Source organism: Heptranchias perlo, chromosome 9 (assembly GCF_035084215.1).
Source record: "Heptranchias perlo isolate sHepPer1 chromosome 9, sHepPer1.hap1, whole genome shotgun sequence".
In the NCBI taxonomy this organism is placed as follows: Eukaryota; Metazoa; Chordata; class Chondrichthyes; order Hexanchiformes; family Hexanchidae; genus Heptranchias; species Heptranchias perlo.
The window spans coordinates 54,627,400-54,652,486 of NC_090333.1; the positions used below are offsets into that span (position 1 = coordinate 54,627,400).

The 25,087-nt window shown below is 41.5% G+C and overlaps 1 protein-coding gene across 1 annotated transcript in view; it reads right to left on the reverse strand.

Annotated features, from left to right (window-relative positions):
• The window catches only part of LOC137325402 (laminin subunit gamma-1-like), a 69,709-nt gene that overhangs the window by 25,405 nt on the left and 19,217 nt on the right, over positions 1–25,087 (reverse strand). Inside the window, exons 2-8 of the mRNA XM_067990471.1 lie at positions 13,793–13,981; positions 10,005–10,125; positions 8,306–8,404; positions 6,976–7,112; positions 3,610–3,732; positions 2,384–2,573; positions 1,559–1,671 (exon numbers count right to left, since the gene is read on the reverse strand). Of these exons, the coding sequence (XP_067846572.1) occupies positions 1,559–1,671; positions 2,384–2,573; positions 3,610–3,732; positions 6,976–7,112; positions 8,306–8,404; positions 10,005–10,125; positions 13,793–13,981 (972 nt within the window). The remainder of the gene's footprint in view (positions 1–1,558; positions 1,672–2,383; positions 2,574–3,609; positions 3,733–6,975; positions 7,113–8,305; positions 8,405–10,004; positions 10,126–13,792; positions 13,982–25,087) is intronic.

Genomic DNA, 25,087 nt, shown 5'->3' on the forward strand with positions numbered 1-25,087 from the left:
GTAAAGGTTCTCCCACAGTGCTGTTAGGAAGGGAGTGCCAGGATTTTGACCCAGCGACGATGAAGGAATGGCGATATATTTCCAAGTCGGGATGGTGTGTGACTTGGAGGGGAACGTGCAGGTGGTGTTGTTTCCATGTGCCTGCTGCTCTTGTCCTTCTAGGTGGTAGAGGTTGCAGGTTTGGGAGGTGCTGTTGAAGAAGCCTTGGCGAGTTGCTGCAGTGCATCCTGTGGATGGTACACACTGCAGCCACTGTGCGCCGGTGGTGAAGGGAGTGATTGTTTAGCGTGGTGGATGGGGTGCCAATCAAGTGGGCTGCTTTGCCCTGGATGGTGTCGAGCTTCTTGAGTGTTGTTGGAGCTGCACTCATCCAGGCAAGTGGAGAGTATTCCATCACACTCCTGACTTGTGCCTTATAGATGGTAGAAAGGCTTTGGGAAGTCAGGAGGTGAGTCACTCGCTGCAGAATACCCAGCCTCTGACCTGTATGTAATACACTGTCACCTAACATTCTGTAACTAGGAGTACATTTAAAATGCCCTCCGATTTTCAACAGTCCAGCATAGGATACAGGGAGTCAAGGTACAGGGGGTTGGAAGCACCCCAGTCTTGCCTCATTAACATGGTTGCATTCCATCTGGATGAAACTGCTGGGGAAGCTCTGGAAAACCCGGGCCAACGTAAAGGGGGTGGTGAGGTGACCTCTTTTCCTCTTCTTTGTCCCTGGGAACTGAGTGGCCACTAGGTGCCCTGGAGTGGAAAACCAGGAGTCACTGGATAATGATCCCTCCTAGCCTGGAGCTAATTGTAGCTTATCTACTGTCACCCTTGAGATTAGCTAACTCAGCACACTGCAGGAATCTAGCCTAGAGCCTTCCTGGTCAGTATAGCTCAGTTCGACACTGGGCAACGCATTTAACAATAAAGATATCGGAAAGCAAAAGCAACATTTTTAATTTAAGGTTGGATATTAAGGTTAGAACTCATCCTGCCGTTCCAGATTCCCTACTTCGACTATAGAAAGAAAGAGCTAGTATATGTAACAAACATTTTTGGTGTTTATAATTTGGGTATAGATTGCAATCTTCTATTAGCATCTAACCTTATAAACTAATTAAACTGGAAAAGAGAAAACAATACAGGAGAAATAAAATTATAAAATGAAATGCCTATTACATGAAACTTGCTTTAACAGCTGTTGCGGTTCCTCTAACCTTTGGCACTATCAAAATCCAACTTGTAATTAGCTAGTAGAGTTGAGAGAGTATACACTGAGTGTGCCCTCACTGGGCCAAAAATCTGCAGAGGAGCTGCTATGAACCCTTAGCCTGGATATAACAGCGCTTCATTTAAGATTTTCTATTAATGTGACAAAAAAGTGCATGGATAATTGACTGATTCTTCAAACTCTTAGTGTCTGCGTCACATAATTTCTAAAAACCTTTTCTCATTTCTTTATCTTGCTTTTGTTTCTCAACTTAATTTTCAACATTGTTCTTCCTCCATTTCATTTATCTTTTATAAGCATGGTAATGTCTTATGGATAAAGTGAGCTTACTTTGCCTGGTGTATGAACCACGGATTTTGATGACCTTGAGGTCACTGAGCACCCGCTGGAAGTCAAAGGAAGTTAGAAACGGCTTCCATCCGTACTCCAGACCCTCATGGAGTCTATAAAGCAAAGAGGGATTATTAACATTTTCACTTAGTCCTCTACCATTGGCTAATAAATAAAACCAAAGTACCATTGACAGGATGTTACAGTCTTTTAGGCCAGTTATATGACATAGTTTTGAGGGTCATTTTAACCTAACTCGCCGGGTGGGAAACCCACGGGATCGGGTGGAACGCTGGTTTTACATCCCGCCCAATATTACCCTCTGATGACTTCAATGGAGAGTAAAATCAGGCGGGGTGTAAGACCAGCATTGAAACCGATCCCGTCAGTTTTCCGGCGGGCGGGTTAGGTTAAAATTGTCCCCAATTGTGTTGTTATGAAGCATTTATCTGGTAATACATCACAGAGTTGGCTCTGTCAATAGCCAATTAAACAAAAAACTCAATTTATTCAATAATTTCCTTAAACCTTACAACAAAGTTGACTGACTAATTGGCTGTTGCAGAGTAAATCACTGGAAAATGTACATCCTTTTGATATACAATACACTTTAAACTCAATGCTAAAATGTTCCCATTCAGTGCAAATCAGGCCTGTGCCTGATTTCACAACGAAAGGATCCACTCTGAGATGTAAGTCCTGCACAATGTGCCTGAAGATGGAATGATCTGATTGTACCCACTCAATACTCAGGACAAAAAATATTCTATTCACAGGTTAACTGAAATGAAAAACTGTTGGATTCAGAACATCTGCGATATCTACCTGTAGGTGTATGTCTGCTTGCTCGTAGAAGGGATTGGGTTATTCTGCGCGTTCACTTGTGCACTCAGTGTCTGACTAGCTCCTTCCAGGATCAGATCCTCTACTGACGGGTGGGCACCATTCCTTTCCAAATAAAATGTGAAGGAGAGGTTTTGCCCATAACTCAACACCTGATTTCCCAGGAACTTGGCTAAAGATGAAAGAAACAGTTGAACATGAGTAATGACCTTTATATTCAATAAATTATCCTTGCAATACACAGCTCCTTAACCATAAACAGGCCACAGTGTTGGCTCTGCCATTGGTAATTACAAAATATTAATAACATATTCAATTTGATCAATTTCTTCCTTAATCCTTGTAAAGAAGTTGGGTTATAGATCATTTATTATGGAGTAGAGGAAACCAATGGACAATCCCACTTATAACTTGATCACTGTTTTCGTAATTTAGGTAGTATAATTGTTTTTAAAAATTATATTGTGTCGTTCTTGTGCACTTCTCCATATATGTTACACTGACGAGGGCTGCAGAGATGGGACAGCTTCTGAGAGTCAATGCGAAAGCAGTAGTAAGAGAGTAAATAATGTCAACAAGCGAGGTAGGCAACAGTTCAGTACTTCCCTGGGGTTACAATGCTATGCCAATGTCAGAGAGTGCCCCAGAGCATTATGTTTTTAAAAATATAAGCATTGCCGATACTAACAATTTTTCAAGACTTATTGATGAGTTTCCAGTATTATCAAACCTGAAAATCTAATGATTCACGTTAACAACATAAAATGTCACTAAAAGTAGCGTTTTTCTTAAGGTGAGAATGTAAGAAACAGCATCAGAATAGATCAGTATTGATAGTCATTGTCAATATACTTGTAAACCTTACAAGCTCCAGCAAAATTGACAGCCCAAATCCCACAGTCCATGTCTATATTATAAAGTAATGAGTGTTAGAGATAAAGATTCACAAGCCATCTGTGACTGTGCAATACTGCAAATTCCCAATTCTTGAAGAGACTCTAAAACAAGTCAAAAAGTTGCCATGCCTGAGGTGGAGATCACTGAAAGTACAGTAATCAAAACCATTTAAATTCCAAGTTGTTGCATCCTATTTCATATGGGCAGTTTATCGAAGCATGTATCAGCAATTCCACATACTTACAAATGAATCAGGAATAACAAAATTGTGAAGCCAATACATGAAATGCCCATAATTGTTATCAACTCACCTGAAGCAACAAAGAATATTGGGTAGTTATCTCTGGCCTCAACGATAATGTCACGTGATGATGATGATCTCATCAGAGGGAGATCAGGTCCCCTGCGGTGCTGTGCTTTCCATCCTTCGGCATCTGCTCACAAGAACAGACATTCTTTGGAATTATTAATGACAACCAACAATCTAATTTTACAGAACTATCCCAATTTAGCTGTAATTAGTAAGTTAAACAAGATGTGGAGATGCCGGTGATGGACTGGGGTTGACAATTGTAAACAATTTTACAACACCAAGTTATAGTCCAACAAATTTATTTTAAATTAAAATCCACAAGCTTTCGGAGGCTTCCTCCTTCGTCGGGCGGATGGTTTTCCACCATCCGCCCGACGAAGGAGGAAGCCTCCGAAAGCTTGTGGAATTTAATTTAAAATAAGTTAAACAACACTAACTTTAAGCCATATAAAGATATTACTCTGGAAATCACTGTCTGGGACATTATTGGACAAACATTGAATGAGCTCACATCAAATTCTCTCTTCACTATCTTAATTTCAATATAATGAAGAGGAATTTGACATGAGTATGTTGTGCATTCATGTGCTAACATCACTGACAGCATTTTCTAACCTATATAATTTACTGGCAATTTAATTATGTTAAACTATTGGCAGTGTGTTGTGGTGTATTCCTTTTCTGAAGTATTTCAGGTTGGGGTAACTTGTTTAGCAAGGTTGTGATTGAGATAATGATGTTAATGCAGTGGCTGCAGTTTCATAATGGCTACTATCAATAGGAAAATTATTTCATAAATCATACACACAGAAAAATAGGACATGAGGAAATCATCACATGATTAGTTTTTAATTTTATATCCTCTGAGATGGAAAACAGCTTTTTGGTTCAGGCGGGGGTTGAAATGCCCCAGAATGGTCTTCCAGCTTTTAAGAGTGTACAGCAGGGGATAGAGTTTATCAGTTTTCCACTTCTTTCTACTGCTACAAGTAAGAGCACAGATTCATGCAAAGCTGGGAATAGCCATTCTACAACCCACCAGCCTGAGTATAGTTACATTCCACCTTAATGTTTCCTATCCACCTCCTGAAGGATTGACTCCTTGCTGGGCTATGGTTCTATGGACACTGGTTGCATTCCAGAACCTCTTCATTTGGACAATGAGTGTTTGCAGGTGCATGCCGGCTAATCGAGCAGTGGGAACATCAGAGCTGAGCTGAATATCAATCAAGAGCAGGAATACTGGCTGGTTTTCCTCTTCCTAATCTAAGGGTGCCGAGGCCAGTTGTAGCACCCAACTGCCACCTTGACTAACTGGGGGTCAAATCTTGGACCGTCCTACTCTGTATATGGTTCAACCTTTCACCACCTAAGCTTGCTGGGCCATTGAGGGAATCCCGAGTCCATTTTAGATGTCCCCAGTCAAAAACATGGGGTGGGGGGGGGGGGGGGGAGGAATTCTCTCCAGGTGGAGTTCTGGTGGAGCGAGGTACCTTTCCAGATCTGTCCCAAGCCCGACCCGTTTTCTGTCCCGGGTTTATTCCGTATGCACAGCTGGCTCCTGGCGGGATTCCTGCTGTCAAAAGGGAGTTCACCAGTGCTAGGGTGGAAAATCCCGGTGACAATGAAGCACCAAAAGAGGCTGGCATAGACCTTAAAGAAGTAGAAGAGCCTTGAAGACGACAGCAAGGCTCCGACCGATTTGAAGAGAGTGGAGGCCGCTAAAGGATCCTGTCTCTCGACTGGCAGAATTCGAGGCCTTTAACACCACTACCCAGAGACTACCATCACCTTCCACATGGCGATCTCAGGCAGCAGCAGTAAGTGTGAAGATGGGAGGGAAATCCTCCGAGTACCTGGGCCCTGCCATTTGCATGTAATGGGTGAGGAAGGAGCGGCCAGCTGCAGTCCCATTGGTGGTGGGAAATCCCAGTCAGGGCAGCGGTAAACCTCACCCCTGAACTTTGCTTCATTCTCTGCAGCAATCCCACCTCTATTTCTCAACATAAGTTTTAACATCTGAACTACTTAAGAAAAAACTATTAAGGAATTAGAAATGCATTTCTGTGGACATGTTGGGTTTGAAAATCTGCACACATGCACCCATTCCACTTTGTTATGTTATTGAGCACAGTTTGCATTTAATAATCTGATTGCCACATTTATCTTATGAATAAAATGAACAACCCGCATCTTTAGATGGAGTAGGATAATTCTGTTTAATTACACACAACTGTAACCTTGTATTTGAACTGATCGCATGTAGTTCATGTTTTTAAATACTTTAACACTAATATGACAGTAACATGTTGGGGCAGAAATTGCTCATAAAATAACGGAGAGTTGAACAGCGCTCTCCGTTGTTAGTGGCAAAATGGAGGAGCAAGTTCCGGTGTTCGCACATGTGCAGTGAAACGTGGAAATCGGAACTTGCTCCTACTGGTTCGCCGGCAATATGACAGCTTCGAATTAAAGGGATATCACCGGCTGGAATCAGAGAAATCATTGAAAAAGCGCCAGCTTGCTTATCTGCCCAGCTGGAAAGTAATTAATTACACCACCAAACAGATACACTTAAGAATATAGGTCTAAAGTAAGTTTTAACAGCACAGTAAGTCTTAATGACTGCCAAACACTAAAATGTGGAGTCTAATTACTCCTTATTTTAATAGTTTTTGGTCATTAAAAAAAACATTTAAAAAAATTTTTTTAAAACTTTTCCCTTCTGTCTCTTTTATTTAATTCAATTATTTCTTATCCTCACTTTTTTCACTGTTTATAACTGTTTTTACAATTATTTTAATGTTGTATCTTTCACTTCCTGGTTTAACAATTCAAGCCTGCAGAGACAGTGAACGCAGCTTGTCAAAAATGCTGTGATCTGATTGGTCGAGGGGAGAGTGTGATCGTCTCGGTTCTCCCAGGGTCCTAGCTTTGCCTGAATTGATGTTGGGCTCTTCTCCGCTTCCTATCAGAGGAAGTGGCTGATGAAAAGACCACGGTAAGTTAGTGGGTTAGTGTAAATCTATGGATCGGCGAGCAGTGTTGGTTCACCACTCCGAGCAACTTCTGCCCCGTTCTTCTAAGATCATTACAAGCAAATCATTCCAAGTCCTTTTCATTTAGATTACAGCCATTCCTTCCATACTCAGGTTGGATTTTATGGTTTATAATTTACCCATTATCTACAAATAAAATAAACGAGCAGAATATTCATCACTGGCTCCACCATGAGTTCTGGCCCATGATCCCACTGTCATTCTTAATGACATTTTAATTAAATTCCTGTCAAGACCGATTTTTTGAGACGTCCCCTCGCTGATGAGTGACACCTCTGTCCATTGCAGTCGAGCTGCTGCAGTACCTGAATCAAAAGTGGAGGTGATGCGATCCTCTCTGTAGCCACCTTCCACATTGCAGACTGATGAATGCCCGAAGCAGAAGCACGCTGAGCAACCCATGGGGTTGTCTGGATGAAGGTTGTAATAACCCAACTTGCAACTGTGGGAGAGAAGCAAACATTCGGAAAATTATGTTTCTTGTCCTTTTCTCCCCCTCCAGTTATTCTCTCCTGAAGGTGCAGATTCAAGTTTGGTTACAATTCCTGTAACTCATGACGGAGGACAGTGGCTGCCCTGATGGTCACTCTGCAAGTGTGAGCTTAGAGAGTGATTGCCGACAGACTAAGCAATGTGTGGCGCATCACAGCCAAGGCTCATTCCTATCCTTAGCCGCGTGCATTTGCCGACACAGGTCAATGGATGCCGATTAGGAATGGGAACCCTGACTGAATTTTCAACTCCATGGAGAAGGGGCACTAAAGGCTAATTGCAGCACTGTCTAATAATGCTGTTCGACTGAAATCTCCTAACTCAGCACATACACGGAATTGAAGGCTTCCTTCGACAATGCAGCTCAGTTCCACGCGATGCCGGGCACTTACACACTGAGCCATTAGAACCCATGGCTAGGATTTTCCACTTGAGTCACGCAGTCCCTAATCCCCTCCTCCACCTCGGTGTGACTCAAACCGATGGAGGTGTGATCAATTCAACTCCCTCGACTCATGATCTGAAATTTTTTTTTTTAAATTCTGCCTTTCTTCAGCTGCTCCAGGGGCTGCTGACCCCGTTACACTGGGGTAGTCCTTTGAAACCTGCCACAGTTCAGTGCTCCCCCCCCTCCTCCCCCACCAACCCCATCACAGGCTGGAGAGCCTGCCTAAAAAATGCAAATGGGACCCTGACCGTGAAATATCAGCCAGGGTAGGGCGCGATTTGTATTTTGCAGATTTGTTTCAGATTTTTATGGTCCGAATATTTTACATTGATAATCCCCCATTAAAAATCATACCTGAAAAGAAAATCTAGATTTTTAAATTGGCAATAGAAACCGACTTTAAAGTCCTTAAAGTTGTTGCAGTTTTGTAAAATGTGCTATTGTGTATTTTTGTAGCACTGACACCTACAGGTGCGAGTTCACAGAGAGAGGGAGGGACTGAAACTGCAGAGAATAAGTTGTGGAAAACAGCTATTCAGAAATACTAAGCAGCCCAAACTACTTCAAATTCTACTAATATGACTGTAGGGCTGCAGAACAATATATTGGTTACTATTAATTGTAATTGTGGTGTAAAAAGCTGTAAAATTGAAGCAGATTTTTCTAACTCAGTGCAATTGTTGCAAAACACTTACCGGTTACAGTTGGATCCTTCCACATTATATTTACAGTTGCATCTTCCTGTTTCATAGTCACAGATCTCTGTAACACCAGCCATATTACACGTACAACGCCTGCCAATACAAAACACAATTTAATAATCATAGATAAACAGCGCATAAAGCAGCGATTCATTTGGGCGGGATATTGAAGTGTTGCAGGGGGCAGATTTTTTTCCTCTAATTTCCTCCCACCCTGTCCTGAAGATGCTGTCTCTCACCCTGGATGTGGTCCCATAGCCGTTCTGTGTATTGGATCACAGGCAATTTCTCATAATGAAGAAGTTTGGTTGGTAGTAATGAAGTGAGCTACCATAGGGTTTGTGCCCTTGCTTGCCCATGTGGTGAGTGCAGGAGATGGTACACACCTGTTCAAGAGTAGTGTTGGCAAAGGGCTGAGAAACAGTTCAGTGAGCAATGAGAACTGTGCAAATATTTGTGGTGCTATGTGCCACTTGCACATCAGTTATTTGTTAATCTTCTGCCTGGTCGTTGGGCCTACAGTATTGTGTGCAGTTTTGAGCACCCTGTTATAGGAAAGAAATAAAAGCAATGAAAAAGGTATTGTGTAGATTCACTAGGATGTTACCAGAGATGAAATGTTACAGTTATGAAGAGAGGCTTGAGAATTTAAAGCTTTTTCACCAGGGCTGTGAAGGTTAAAGGATGATCTGATGGAGGTCTTCAAGATTATAGTAAACAATTTTACAACACCAAGTTATAGTCCAGCAATTTTATTTTAAATTCACAAGCTTTCGGAGATTTTCTCCTTCCTCAGGCAAATGTTTCAAGAGCTCCTTGAAGCCTACGCATTTATACATATTGAACAATACATGGTGTTTACAGACTGCCCCTGCAACTGCCCGTTGCCAAGGCAATCACCGTGTTCAGACAGAGAGGTGTCACCTGCAGAACCCCCGAATACACATTCAACAAAAAAACAAACAGGGAAAAAAAACCGAGAAAAAAAAACACAGAGAGAGGCAGAAACATCCGGAAGGCAGAGAGAGCCAGCAAATGACCCATTATATTAAAAACAGATAACTCCACTTCAAGATTATAATAAGGTAAACAGTGATGGATTGTTTCCACTGATTGGTAAGATGGTAACAAGATGGTACAAATTTAAGATAATCATAAAAGAATTAAAGGAGAGGTTAGAAAAGATTTCTTTGCACAGAAGGTGGTTAGAATATGTAATTTTCTGCAACATACCGTTGTTGAAGCAGAGTCCATGAATTGTTTTAAAAGGGAATTAGATGGTTGCTTACAGGGAGCAGGAGAATGAGATTAGATTAGGTGGCTCATGTGTACAAAAACACCGGCTCAGACTTACTGAGCTAAATGGTTTGTTTCTGTGATGTAACATTCTATAGAACATTGAAAATGCAGAGGTGAAATGTTAAGAAAACTTCAAACGTTGCAAATTGGAAATAAAACAGACAACATTGGAAATAAACATTAGGCCCGTCAGCATCTCAAAACTGTTTCAAGTATAGAATTGACAAAGAGTTTACACCCAAAACACTGGCCTATCTTTTCTCTTTACAAATACTGACTGCCCAACATTTTCTGTTTTTATTTTACATTAAAAATGCAACCTCTGTAATATGTCATCAATATTCATTGGAGAAAAAAATCTCCAGACAGGAGGAGGAGTTATCAGTTCACTTACTTGCAACCAGTGCTGGATAGTGAGTAAAAACCAGGCTGGCATTTATCACATTTGTCTCCAATCACTCCTTCTGGTTTACACCTACAGCGACCATAGGCATCACAACCGCTACCAGTGGAACCTGAGAGACACAGAAAACATGAAAACTACAGCATTTTAACAAGAGTAGGAAATGTAGTTTATGTCACCTTGGCTCAGTTGGTAGCACTTGTACCTCGGGTCAAAGGTTTGTGGGTTCAAACTCCACCTCAGGATTTTAAGATTATGATCTGGGATGACCCTCCAGTACAATACTAAGGAACTGAGTGCTGCATTATCAGAGGTGCTGCCCTCTAGACGAGATATAAAACCACGGTTCAGGTAGATATTGACAAACCCATGGCACTACTTGAAGGAGAGAAAGGAGAAGTCCTAACTATCATTCTTTTACAACACATTAACCAATCATTAATCTCTTGGCTGTCTGCAGGATGCTTTACTTATTTACGTAACAGTTCAAAAGTAGCTCATTGAATGAAGAGTTTTCAGATGTTTCAACAATGAGGTAAAGGGCATTTTGAATAATGCTGTCCCTGATTTTTGCTTATATCATCACATGTACTCCACTGCATTGTTTACTATATAAACAATGTACAAAATCAAATCTGTTCTTCCTTCTTAATTTTTTCTTCAAGCTCTTTCCTTCCCTCGAGGGTAGGTAGGGCAACCTATTTCCTGGGTACTCCTGATGCTACCTTGGCAAAGTGAAAATTACCCCCACTGTGTGAAAAACAAAGACATTCCATGGAGTCTTTTAGTTTACCAATTTTATGTCACTAAGGACCAGATAATACCAATCAGAGTTAATTTTATCTGTATTTTATACAATAACTAGGAACCTGTGCAGATAGTACATGAATAATGTAACCATAACTAACCTACAATATTCATTGCTTTTGCTCACTGTGGTACCTTGATAACGAGGCAAAGGTAAACTTTAAATTATAAAATATTGGAGCTCCACTATCCCGATTTCTGCTTGTTGCCATTTCCATTCTTAAAAAAGATTCCACCTTTCGGCAGGGGCGGTGTTAGGGCCTTGCAGCCTGTGCAATTGCAGTCAGGGGCGACGAGCAGATCCAGTGAAAGGATAACTATTCATAGGTAATAGCTGATCCCTGATCATTTCAACTATTTTTGTATTATCTATACAAACATGCCTTTTCACGATCGTACATGTGTCGATTTGACACCAGATTAAGTAGGTAGTATTTATCATTGTCTAGTAAATGCAAAGACCCCAAACTGAACCTTTGTATGGGGTGCCTCGCAAGGCAAATGCTGCTCCTGCCTTTCAGTGGCGCTGGCACTTCTAGTTGTTTGCAGCCTAAATGAGTGGAGATTAAAAAGCCAGCTCCCATACGCTCTGGTTTGCACATGTTTTATAAATACATAAAGAGCAAGAGGATAACTAAGGAAAGATTACGGCCTATTAGAGACCTATGTGTGGAAGCGGAAGATGTGGGTATGGTTCTTAATGAATACTTTGCGTCTGTCTTCACAAAAAAGGGGGGACGATGCAGAGATTGTAGTTAAGGAGGAGGAGGAGTGTGAAATATTGGATGGGATAAACATAGTGAGAGAGGAAGTATTAAGGGGTTTAGCATCTTTGAAAGTAGATAAATCACCAGGCCCGGATGAAATGTATCCTGGGCTGTTAAGAGAAGCAAGGGAGGAAATAACGAAGGCTCTGACCATCATTTTCCGATCCTCCCTGGCTAAAGGCGTGGTGCCGGAGGATTGGAGGACTGCTAATGTTGTACCGTTGTTTAAAAAGGGAGAGAGAGATAGACTGAGTAATTATAGGCCAATCAGTCTAAATTCGGTGGTGGACAAATTATTAGAATTGATTCAGGGGGACAGTATAAACCATCATTTAGAAAGGCACGGGTTAATCAAGGTCAGCATGGATTTGTCAAGGGAAAGTCTGCCTGACTAACTTGATTGAATTTTTTCAGGAGGTAACAAGGAGGGTCGATGAGGGTAACGCATTTGATGTAGTGTACATGGATTTTAGCAAGGCTTTTGACAAGGTCCACATGGCAGACTGGTCAAAAAAGTAAAAGCCCATGGGATCCAAGGGAAAGTGGCAAGTTGGATCCAAGATTGGCTCAGTGCCAGGAAACAAAGGATAATGGTTGACGGGTGTTTTCGCGACTGGAAGGCTGCTTCCAGTGGGGTCCCGCAAGGCTCAGTGCTAGGTCCCTTGTAGTATATATTAATGATTTGGACTTGAATATGGGGGGCTTGATCAAGAAGTTTGCAGATACAAAAATTGGCCATGTGGTTGATAGTGAGGAGGAAAGCTGTAGACTGCGGGAAGATATCAATGGACTGGTCAGGTGGGCAGAAAAGTGGCAAATGGAATTCAATCCAGAGAAGTGTGAGGTAATGCATTTGGGGAGGGCAAACAAGGCAAGGGAGTACACAATAAATGGGAGGATACTGAGAGGTGTAGAGGAACAGTGGGACCTTGGAGTGCATGTCCACAGATCCCTGACGCTAGCAGGATAGGTAGATAAGGTGGTTAAAAAGGCATACGGGATACTTTCCTTTATTAGCCGAGGCACAGAATATAAGAGCAGGGAGGTAATGCTAGAACTGTATAAAACATTGGTTAGGCCACAGCTTGAGTACTGCGTACAGTTCTGGTCAGCACATCACAGGAAAGATGTGTTTGCACTAGAGAGGTAACAGAGGAGATTTATGAAGATGTTGCCAGGACTGGAGAATTTTAGTTATGAGAAAAGATTGGATAGGCTGGGGTTGTTTTCTTTGGAACAAAGGAGGCTGAGGGGAAATTTATTTGAGGTATAAAAAATTATGATGGGTCAAGATGGAGCAGATAGGGAGGACCTATTTCCCTTAGCAGAGGGGTCAGTGACCAGAGGGCATACATTTAAAGTAGTTGGTAGAAGGATTAGAGGGGAGCTGAGGAGAAATTTTTTCACCCAAAAGGTAGTGGGGGTCTGGAACTCACTGCCTGAAAGGGTGGTAGAAGCAGAAACCCTCAACTCATTTAAAAAGTACTTGGATGTGCATTTGAAGTGTCATAACCTACAGGGCTACGGACCAAGTGCTGGAAAGTGAGATTAAGCTGGATAGCTCTCCTTTGGCCGGCACGGACACAGTGGGCTGAATGGCCTCCTTCTGTGCTGTAACTTTCTATGATTCTATGCTCAGATAAAAGCGTCCAATCACCTGAACATATACTTGAAGTGCCCAGAAAAAAAAAAATTTACTGACTGGTAAAACACAATTATGTTTGTCTTTTCTCCTCTCAGAACAAAAGTTGCTTATAAATCAAGGGAGCATAGCCAACTGCGAATGCTTGGTTCTCCTTCCACCGGCTAGACTCTGAAATATAAACAGTTGGAGCTGCAGGGAAGCAATGGCAAAATAGACCCACAAGTGGGTCTATGAATCTGCCATCACATTCAGGTCTCCTGTTGCAGCAAAGTAAACACATGGTGCTGGTCCTGTTTATATACAAGAACTAACAGTAGATTTTCACCAACTCATCTTTGGAGATTGATATCATATATTAAAGGTGGAAAGTGGGCCACAGAGGTCACACTCCCAAGATCAGAATGATTCATTTAAAGTAAAATAAAAATGCTTAACAATGTCATCCTTGAACTGATTGGATTAAGAATCAAGATCAATGGATCTTACGTCAAATGCTTCAACTATCAGCTCCTACAACCCTAACACTATAAATGGCATGAATTCTATTTCCATGAACTTACCCATTGAGTTGCATCTGCAGGGCTGACAATGTACCCCTGGTCTTAGAGGATAGTGATCTTCCTTACATTTCTCACAATGTTTTCCCTCACTGTTACCGACACAGTTCACACAGCGTATACCACTTCCAGTCTGTTGGTATAGTATAGGATCCCACACACAACGCCTAGACCTGTGATTACAGTTGCATTCTGTGGGAAGAAAATAAATAGCATGAGCAATGGTGTCTACTAATGCCAAAACCATCAACATTAGTTGAAGTCAGTGTATTTTTCACTCATATTTTATATTGTGCTGGCTCATCAAGTGACAGTAGCCATCAATGGTACTAACAGGTGCAGCAATACATTAGCAACAGAGGTCGAAGTTCACCCAATTGATAGAAACAATTCTTTCTGCATGGACTTATATCAATTACTTTCTTTGATGTTATTTCAAGTTCACCCCAGTCATGTAAAATAACTCTGTTCTAGTCACATAACTGCACAAAGGAATGGCAGCAGTAGACTGCGTGACCTTTGGCCTGTAACCCCACTGTTTTGTCAAATGTTCCGATACAAAAAATTACATCGTCCAAGTAATTAAGTATGATATTTAGGAAATTTAAAATTGTAACAAATTGCAACCGAACCCACAGCAGAAGATTCATAAAGAAATAAATTTAAAAGCATTACCATCAATGGGGAAACACAGCATGACTACAGTAACCCCTAAGGGCTATTTTTTTTTGTAGGGTCTCTTGAGGGCTGCCTCACACAAATGGAAAGGCTTGTCAACAGCTCAACCAGACTGTCACATATCATAACCCATCAGATTACCACAGAACTCACTTACAAACTCTGAACTATTTATAAGAAGTGACTTATTATAATTTAAAATAGAAACACTGTATCCAACAGCATTTAATTTTAGAAACTGCCAGTTCTTTTATTATGCCATTGCCTACATATTCCCTTATTAAGAATATTTTAAAAATCATATGGAAAGCAAATAAAATAACCAAATAATAGCAGATTTTAATAAACAAATTGTATATAGTTTGCCTACATAACAGTCACAGCAATCTAAAAGTAATTCATTCTGCAAAGTGCTTTAAGACAGTCTGATCATGTGATAAGGTGCTATGTATTTCTTTCCTATATCTGCTTCTATTAGGGTCTAGTTCTATCAAGTTACTAATCTGAATCTATTAACATTTATCTTATGATCTGTAATTCGCTTTATTTTTGGTCCTTCAACAGTTATTACCCACATATTTCCCACTTTAGTGTCAGTCACAAGCAGACTAGCTATGCAATGTCTACAGGGCATCTTTGGGCTATTTTTGTTCATGAAATAACTGGCTTCCATTACAAAATGTAATGAGATAAGTGGACCTGACCTTTTAGGTTAAGGACACTTTAACGCAGGTTATTAAAAATATAGTTTACGTCAGCAACACTCGGCAAGTTTGCACTAACTCCGATGCATGAGGAAGTGCCACAAGGGGGCACTGTTTCTCTTTCAGATTTGGAACTAAGCCCTTCTGCCTCCCTGCATTCTCACTGAAACCCATACTCATCGCACTGTCTCCCACTCGAACAAATTCTTTCCCAGCACAGTGGAATCACCTCCACCCCCTTACAATCAGTGTAGACATACTGTCGGATGAGTTGCTTTCTTTTTCCAAGCTGAATGAAATCTTTCACATCTTTTCAACATCATTCAGGAAATGGCAGTCCCTGCTGTCATATTTGGTGTTCCATGAATGCATCAAAATCAACGGTTTATAGCAGGTGACATACAGCAGCACCTCTAACAAACAGTTAAGGAGAAATCTAACTTCTTGTGACTGTAATTGTCCACAGGCTGGATTTACAGCGATTGTCCTTTCTAGAAGAACAGTGCATTTTTCGTGTTCCTTATATTTGCCCCTCCCCATTTTCTCCTTGCCTCTCCTGAAGGCACTGACTCATACTGGGATACAGATCTACTGGCAGTGTTCACGATCTGGCACCTCACCCAAGTGGCAATTCTTCATGTGTGAACCCAGGCAATGAATGTCAACAGGTTGTTTATGATGGAGGGAATCAGAGCCAAGTCCCGTCTTGTCCTCACCCATTGTTTTTGAGTATTTATTCTTCCTTTTGTAGTATTAGAACCACTGTATCTTTTATTACCAATATGGAGGCACAAAAGATACTTTCCTTCTCTAAGTCTTGTAAGCCTCTTTCCTTTTAGGATGGCACACCATTTTATGCAGTAATGTACACCACATTAGTGCTGAGGTCTGGCTGAATTTGCTTCCATGTCTTCTTTGGATTTAGTTCCTTATCAACAAAGGTTACTGCAAAGTGATCAAGAAGAGAAACACTAGCTGATTTTCCCCTCCCTAGCTCAGGGACACTGGGGTTTATTGTAGTACTTCTAGCCCTAACCTCAGCTGTGATTTGTCAGCTCAGCTTGGACTGTCAGCTTCTGTGGAAAGAGAGTAGCCGAAACTGCTGTGCAACGTTTATTACTGTGGTGGCAGCACACACAAGCAGTGGGCTGATGCTTTCATACCACAATGGCAAGATTTGATTTGCATCACATGTTTGGCAAACATGCTAAACCATTGCGGGAGCCAGTAAACCTTTTAAGTGTGTTTGCCAAACACTTGATGCAAATCAAATCTTGCCATTGTGGTATGAAAGCATCAGCCCACTGCTTGTGGGTGATGCCAATAATAAATGTTGCACAACAGTTTCAGCTACTCTTTTTCCACAGAAGCACACGTGAGAACAGTTCTATTACTTGGGCCAAGTGATTCTGGCCATAACATCTTCAAAGTACTGCAACAGACAGCTGTAATCCAAATAGCACCTTGTCTTTGTTGTGACAGGAAATGGCCACTAATTAGCATTAATTTGGCAGCTCCACTTAGATATGCTATAAAACAGCTGCATTTACTGCAGTGCATGGTGCTTTGGGACTAAACTCTCCTGCCTGTATCTTCACTGTATTGAAATCAAGGCAAAATACAGCACACAGTTATTGTCCCGCTGTCCTGAATGTACTGGGATTTCATTCACAGAGACAACATGGAGTTACACTTGGGCAACATTTTTACACATTAAAACCATAACAAAATTAACAATAGCTGTTGAGATTTTTAACAATTACAATGAGCCACCTGGTCCAATTGGTTAACAGCTAGCCTGTTCTCATAAATAGCGCAATTTGGAGTGGCGCAACATCCCATAAATTTGCCCACGTGGTAGTGCGATTTGTTGCCCTGGCACCACAAGTTCGGGAGGTCATGAAATGTCAGTTTCTGAGTGATAAATCACTTGCCCTATCCATAAATAATGTCATGAGAAAATATCTTTTGTAACCCCTTTTCTCATTACCGGTTTACACTGTTTGCAACTTAAGGGTTGCAATGATGTATATCTATCAATGTAATAAAAATAGAAAATGCTGGAGAAGCTAAGCAAGTCTGGCAGCATCTGTGGAGAAAGAAACAGAGTTAACATTTCAAGTCGAAGGCCTTTCAACAGAACTGACAAAAGGGCTCTGACCTGAAACGTTAATTATGTTTCTTTCTCCACAGATGCTGAGCTTTTCCAGCATTTTCTGTTTTTATTTCAGATTTCCAGCATCCGCAGTATTTTGCTTTTGATTTTATATCTATCAATGATTGGATTTACAGTACTAAGCACAGTCTTGCTTTGTAGTTTGAAAGTTGCGATGGTTTAGTTTTGAGTCTTATTCCAGCACTAACACTGCAACATTACTCAAGTGTCTTATCCTTTAATATTCCACATGTTCATCACTGTAATGCAAAGTACTGTTAAGTAAAACTTCGAAACCCAGCGACTGAACTTCATTGTGTCATTATTTTGCTGCGTATCTGGATTTGATATCTGAACTGACTTGTAAATAATGTGCTTTGTAGTTCATGATCTAGGCTTTTATTGAAGTGCAACCATGCAGAGTCTATTGATCACTTCAATGAGGCATGAGACAAGTATCTTATATCACACAATGCAAATTCATGACTGAATAGATCAGTTCATTAAGTACACGCACATACAGACACAAATAATACTCATCAGTCTTAGAACTCTAATTAGTGATGATCCTCACTTTCCACATCCATAGATTCTCACTGCCAAAATTTTGGATAAATTGCCTGCCTTATTCAGAAATCAGGTTACAACTGCAGGTAAACAATGTAACATAATGCAGTCCAGACTCTTGGGATGAAAGTCTCCTGGTCTATCTGTTAGCTGTAATGGTCCTACGTTAATTAGTTTGAGCAATCTCAACCTAGTTGCTAGTGCTCAGCAACCAACAGCATAAAACTTCCCCTAACTGAGCAATCTCACTCAGAGAGGTCACAGGTTGGCTGGTTTGGGAAATGGAAAAATGTCATGCTAATGCAGCAGGGGAGTCTTTCCAATTTTAGGATTGTGGCACATGATTGGGGCAGAGTACCAGAAGCTTTAGTTCTGCATTTAACCATGCACTACTTGATGCTAAAACTAGATGCCACAAATGGGAATGTGTTGCATTTCCCCTCCACTTGATGAATGCTCCCCTCCCCACCAAAATAAACCTAGAAAACAAGAAGCCATATCAGTTCTGGCAGAGTCAATGCTGAAACATTAACCTGTCTTTATCTTGCGACAAGTGTCAGTCATGGCTCATTGGTAGTATTCTCGCCTCTGAGTCAGAAGGTTGTGTGCTCAAGTTCCACTCCAGAGGGGACTTGAGCACATAATCTAGGCTGACATTCCCATGCAGTGCTGTGGGAGACCTGCACTGACAGAGGTACAGTCTTTCGAATGAGACGTTAAATCGAGGCCCCATCTGCCCTGTCAGGTGGACGTAATAGATCCCATAGCACTATTAGAAGAAGAGCAGGGGAGTCCTTCCCAGTGTCTTGGCCAATATTTATCCCTCAACCAACATCGCTAAAAAAAGATTATCTGCTCATTTATGACGTTGCTGTTTGTGGGGACCTTGCTATTTGCAAATTGGCTGCCGAGTTTCATACATTACAACAGTGACTACACTTCAAAAGTACTTCATTGGCTGCAAAGCGCTTTGGGATGTACTGAGGTCGTGAAAGACACTATAGAAATGCAAGCCCTTCTTTCTTTTTCTTTTGAAATGCTGTTTATTTCCAGCAGTTTCAGTTTTTTTCCTGATTGACAAGCTCTTTGCAATACAAGTACAGAGATGAATCCCAAGTATTCTGCATTTTTTACACATGATTATACCATTGAGTCTCAAATCAGGGCAATAATATTATCACACTGTTATTATCGTAACCCTGCTTCAGGCGTGCACACTGATGTTATTGATACTTGTTTTTCTGCAATAATGTAACAACTACTGAGGTGAAGAAGCCACATTCCAATGCAGATTAGCAGTCACATCACTACAATAGCTCTAGATCACCGTGGAAGTAGCGTGTTACTTGCCAACTGGCACGATTGTTTTGGGCTGGTCTCTGGTGTTAACACAGGACTCGGACCAACTTAGTCCTGATTTTTGAATTTCTCCACATTTGTTTATTTTGTTCTGCAAAAATAATATCGCAACGCTTCCAGGTGAGTTCTGCTCATCTCCTCATTGCTGCAAGTAATGGCTCAGATTTTCCTGGGGACTTGGGCCATTGCGATGGCGTATCTACATTGTGGGGACTCTCGAACGATACAAAAGAAAGAGGAAATTGTGGAGTCAGTGACTTACGCCATTAATTATGTCACTCCATATTTTCTGGGGACTTTTGCACCATTCCGCCATAATCCTTACGGAAAACAGTTAGATGGTAATTATTATAGCTCCACCCCTATTAAAGTCAAGGGCGATTGCACTTTTCCTGCAATTAAGCCAGTTTTAACGCCGTTGCCACTTAGTCTGGAAAATAATGGCGCTGGTGGCCTGGGAGTTGCGTGATTTATTGACTTAAAATTCTGATTACATTTTAATGATGTGCTAATGTGTTTGCTGATCTGCGTTTGTTGAAAGTTGGGTTCTTAAAACATTGCATTGTCAAGTCAATATAAACGTATTATTAATGATTCTTTTCTTTTAAGTATTTTTAAACTATGTTTTTAAGCATTGATTGTTGCTCTGAAGAGCATAATTCTTTTGAAACAGTGGCAAAAACACTTGCGCAAATAAACTGGACGAGAGGCTGCAGCAAAATCTCTTTCAACGAATATCGGTCCCTGAAGCAAAGAAGTTGGAGGACTCTTAGATTACGCTGGTCCCAGCTCTTGCCTCATATTTAGATTAAAATATCCTGTATCTGGATGAAATGCCAATTTATGAACCTGTTAATCTCTTAAAATTTGCTTCGCTTTTGACCTGGAATTAATTAGAGCTCCAATCTGCTTCAGTCCGAGGTTCATTTTTTCCCTCAATTATTAATTGTGAAGATGAAGATGCTCTGGGAGATTCTTGTTACTATTTCTAGCAGCTAATCTCTGCTTCCGATTCACCGCCGTTCTTGCTATGGCCTATTCTAATTAGAAATGTAGGGAAATAAGGAGCAAATTATCAATGGTGCACTAGACAGCAAAATATGCGGTGTACGTCGCCAGTCTTGTCGTTGCGGGAAAATCTGGTCGAATGATTTTAACACCCCCACAAACACTGCAGCATGTCTCTACTAAGTTAATGCCAAAGAACCAATAATTATAGCTCTCCCACCCCCCAAAGTCATAGACCTTCCTAGTCACTTTCATCAATTACATCATCACAAGGTCACAAGATAGGTCAAGATAAAGGCTCCTTTGCCCTTCCCAAATACCAATCCCCCAGCATCTTCTTATTACATCATCTGGCCTCACCCACTCTTCCTGGCTACGCAGCTAACAATCATTCTTTGTGTCAATGTTTCCTACATTACATAAGAACATAAGAAATAGGAGCAGGAGTAGGCGAATCGGCCCCTCAAGCCTGCTCCGCCATTTAATAAGATCATGGCTGATCTGATCCTAACCTCAAATCTAAAGAACACAAGAAGTAGGAACAGAACCCGGCCACTCAGCCCCTGGGCCCGCTCCGCCACCCACAGAGCCTTGACCGATCCGAACTCAGCTTCATGTCCAATTTCCTGCCCGCTCCCTGTAACCCCTAATTCCCTTTACTTCTAGGAAACTGTCTATTTCTGTTTTAAATTTATTTAATGATGTAGCTTCCACAGCTTCCTGGGGCAGCAAATTCCACTGACCTACCACCCTCTGAGTGAAGAAGTTTCTCCTCATCTCAGTTTTGAAAGAGCAGCCCCTTATTCTAAGATTATGCCCCCTAGTTCTAGTTTCACCCATCCTTGGGAACATCCTTACCGCATCCACCCGATCAAGCCCCTTCACAATCTTATATGTTTCAATAAGATCGCCTCTCATTCTTCTGAACTCCAATGAGTAGAGTCCCAATCTACTCAACCTCTCCTCATATGTCCACCCCCTCATCCCCGGGATTAGCCAAGTGAACCTTCTTTGTACTGCCTCGAGAGCAAGTATGTCTTTTCTTAAGTATGGAGACCAAAACTGTATGCAGTAGTCCAGGTGCGGTCTCACCAATACCTTATATAACTGCAGCAATACCTCCCTGTTTTTATATTCTATCCCCCGAGCAATAAAAGCCAACATTCCGTTGGCCTTCTTGATCACCTGCTGCACCTGCATACTAACTTTTTGATTTTCTTGCACTAGGACCCCCAGATCCCTTTGTACTGCAGTACTTTCCAGTTTCTCGCCATTAAGATAATAACTTGCTCTCTGATTTTTCCTGCCAAAGTGCAACACTGACTACACTTCAAAAGTACTTCATTGGCTGTACAGCGGTTTGAGACGCCCTGAGGTCATGAAAGGCGCAATATATATGCAAGCCTTTCTTTTTTTATTTTCTTTAAAGGAGTACTTTCTGCCAACTGTCCTCAGCTGGCCCTTCACAACCTTGTCCTGCTGCAATGGTGCATCTGAAAGGATTGTTCTGGGTTTATGTTCTCTGTCACTTTAAGCATCTTACATAACTATAAGGTTATCTGAAAAATTATCAACTGAATGTGCTTACATGACCCTATATCTCATTTCATGATGGTATTAACAGAAATATCCCCAGTTCCAGGTTGTCTTTGGCCAGAGCAAGGGAGGACTGAGAAACATGCAAGTATCTCCCTTTATAACATTTAACAATGTGGGGCATACTTCTTCCCTTCAACAAGGCACTTTGCAGAGACATGATCAGACAAAAATGATTATTAGGAGAGGTGATCAACAGCTTGGTTGAAAAGGTGAGTTTTAAGGAGGGTCTTAAAGTAGGAGAGGAAGGTGGACAGGTGGAGGGGTTTAGAGAAGGAATTCCAGAGCATGGAGCTTAGGCAGCTGAAGGCACAGCCACCACTGATGGGTCAAAGGGAAGGGTTTCAATGGAATAAAAATTGGATGGGTTCTATAATAGGTAGGCAATCTGCTCTGCCAGATTATCATCCAGACACTGAAGACGAAAATTTCCACCAGTCTCATTTTGTAAATTTGCCTTGCAGCTAATCTGAATTACATGACTGATTTAAACTAAACCCACAGTGCAATTATTGGGTTGGCTGGATGTATTTCTGTGGAATCAGGAATAAATATGGTTTGTTTTCTGGGTTTGCAAAGACAGGCTTAGAGTTTGACTCACTAAGTTGATCAATACCCAAGAACAGTGACAGAATGACATTATCACATATACATACAAACTAAGCAAGTCTCACGTGACTTTTCAGCCAGATAACCCGATATTTGGCATTAATTAGGAAATCCCAGCTGGAGATAGATAAGGATGGCTTCTGTGAGGAGTAGAGATGTCATGGTGGTCACTAGTTGGAGTTCTTCTAGGGATGGGGTAAAAACAGTTTGGCCCCCATCTCACCAACATTTGGTGGTTTTACAACAATTTGCCAAGTGCTGCTACAGCATCATTCATCACAATTTGTGCAAAATACCAAGTTTATAATTGTAGTGAAATTAATGTCAAGGACTGAGCAGATGACACGTCTGTTATCTCAAGGCACATAGACCAGCAACACAAGAAAGATAAAAGAGATACAGCAGGAAAGACTAGGTGCCAACTAATGTTTTAAATTAACTTGAGAAAAGTAAATTTTAAATTAACTTGATTAAATCAAAAAAACATAAAGTGCATGTATTTCAATGCTCAGAATGTGGGAAATGAACTAGTGGAATGAGAAGCATTATGTCACAGAAAGATATAGATTTAATAGCACAAACAGAAACTTGGCTGCAAACTGGGCAGGAGTGGAAAATAAACATATTGGATTATAGTAGTTTAGGAAGGGCTGATGTAGACAAGAAAAGATGTTCAGAGTCAAAATGGTTAGAGATCGAAGATAAAAAAAAGGGGATTGTTACATTAGTGGGGTTGTACTACAGGCCCCTAACTATGGGAAGGAAATGGAAGATGAAATCTGTAGACAAATCAGGGAGGTGAATAACAAAATTATTGCTTCCGGTGATTGAGGATTCTAGAACAAGAGGACTGAGATATAAGATTAAATGTAAGAGATTTAGGACAGAGAGCAGGAGAAACTTTTCTACACAGAGGGTTGCGAGGCTATGAAATGCACTACCAGAGTTAGTGATCCTTGTCAACATTTAAGAATAGGTTAGATAGCAGGAAAGGCAAATAAAGGGATATGGGAACAGAGCAGGAACATGGGATTAGAAGTCATAGTCATAGAGTCATAGAGTTATACAGCACGGATAGAGGCCCTTCGGCCCATCGTGTCCGCGCCGGCCATCAGCCCTGTCTACTCTAATCCCATATTCCAGCATTTGGTCCGTAGCCTTGTATGCTATGGCATTTCAAGTGCTCATCCAAATGCTTCTTGAATGTTGTGAGGGTTCCTGCCTCCACAACCCTTTCAGGCAGTGAGTTCCAGACTCCAACCACCCTCTGGGTGAAAAAGTTCTTTCTCAAATCCCCTCTAAACCTCCCGCCTTTTACCTTGAATCTATGTCCCCTTGTTATAGAACCCTCAACGAAGGGAAAAAGCTCCTTAGTATCCATCCTATCTGTGCCCCTCATAATTTTGTACACCTCAATCATGTCCCCCCTCAGCCTCCTCTGCTCCAAGGAAAACAAACCCAATCTTCCCAGTCTCTCTTCATAGCTGAAGCGCTCCAGCCCTGGTAACATCCTGGTGAATCTCCTCTGCACCCTCTCCAAAGCGATCACATCCTTCCTGTAGTGTGGCGACCAGAACTGCACACAGTACTCCAGCTGTGGCCTAACCAGTGTTTTATACAGCTCCATCATAACCTCCTTGCTCTTATATTCTATGCCTCGGCTAATAAAGGCAAGTATCCCATATGCCTTCTTTACCACCTTATCTACCTGTTCCGCCGCCTTCAGGGATCTGTGAACTTGCACACCAAGATCCCTCTGACCCTCTGTCTTGCCTAGGGTCCTCCCATTCATTGCGTATTCCCTTGCCTTGTTAGTCCCTCCAAAGTGCATCACCTCGCACTTTTCCAGGTTAAATTCCATTTGCCACTGTTCCGCCCATCTGACCAACCCATCTATATTGTCCTGCAGACTGAGGCTATCCTCCTCACTATTTACCACCCTACCAATTTTTGTATCATCAGCGAACTTACTGATCATACCTTTTACATTCATATCCAAGTCATTAATGTAGACCACAAACAGCAAGGGACCCAGCACCGATCCCTGTGGTACCCCACTGGCCACAGGCTTCCAGTCACAAAAACAACCTTCGACCATCACCCTCTGCCTTCTGCCACTAAGCCAGTTTTGTATCCAAAGTGCCAAGGCACCCTGGATTCCATGGGCTCGTACCTTCTTGACCAGTCTCCTGTGCGGGACTTTATCGAAGGCCTTACTGAAATCCATGTATACCACATCCACTGCGTTACCCTCATCCACACGCCTAGTCACCCCCTCAAAAAATTCAATCAAATTAGTCAGACATGATCTTCCCTTGACAAAGCCATGTTGACTATCCCTGATTAATCCTTGCTTCTCCAAGTGGAGACTAATTTTGTCCTTCAGAATTTTTTCCAATAATTTTCCTACTACTGCTCATGTGGAAGATAAGCACCAATATGGACTGGTTGGGCTGAACAGCTTGTTTCCGTGTTGTATTTTCGATGTAATTCTATGTAATGTTCTTGTGGTATTCACCAAGGCAGAGTGGGACAGCCTCTGTCAGTACTGGACTCAAGGTAGTGGAACAGCGCTAGGTGTTAAATGAGCCTACAACTCCTGATGACTTGGTCCTTGAGAGT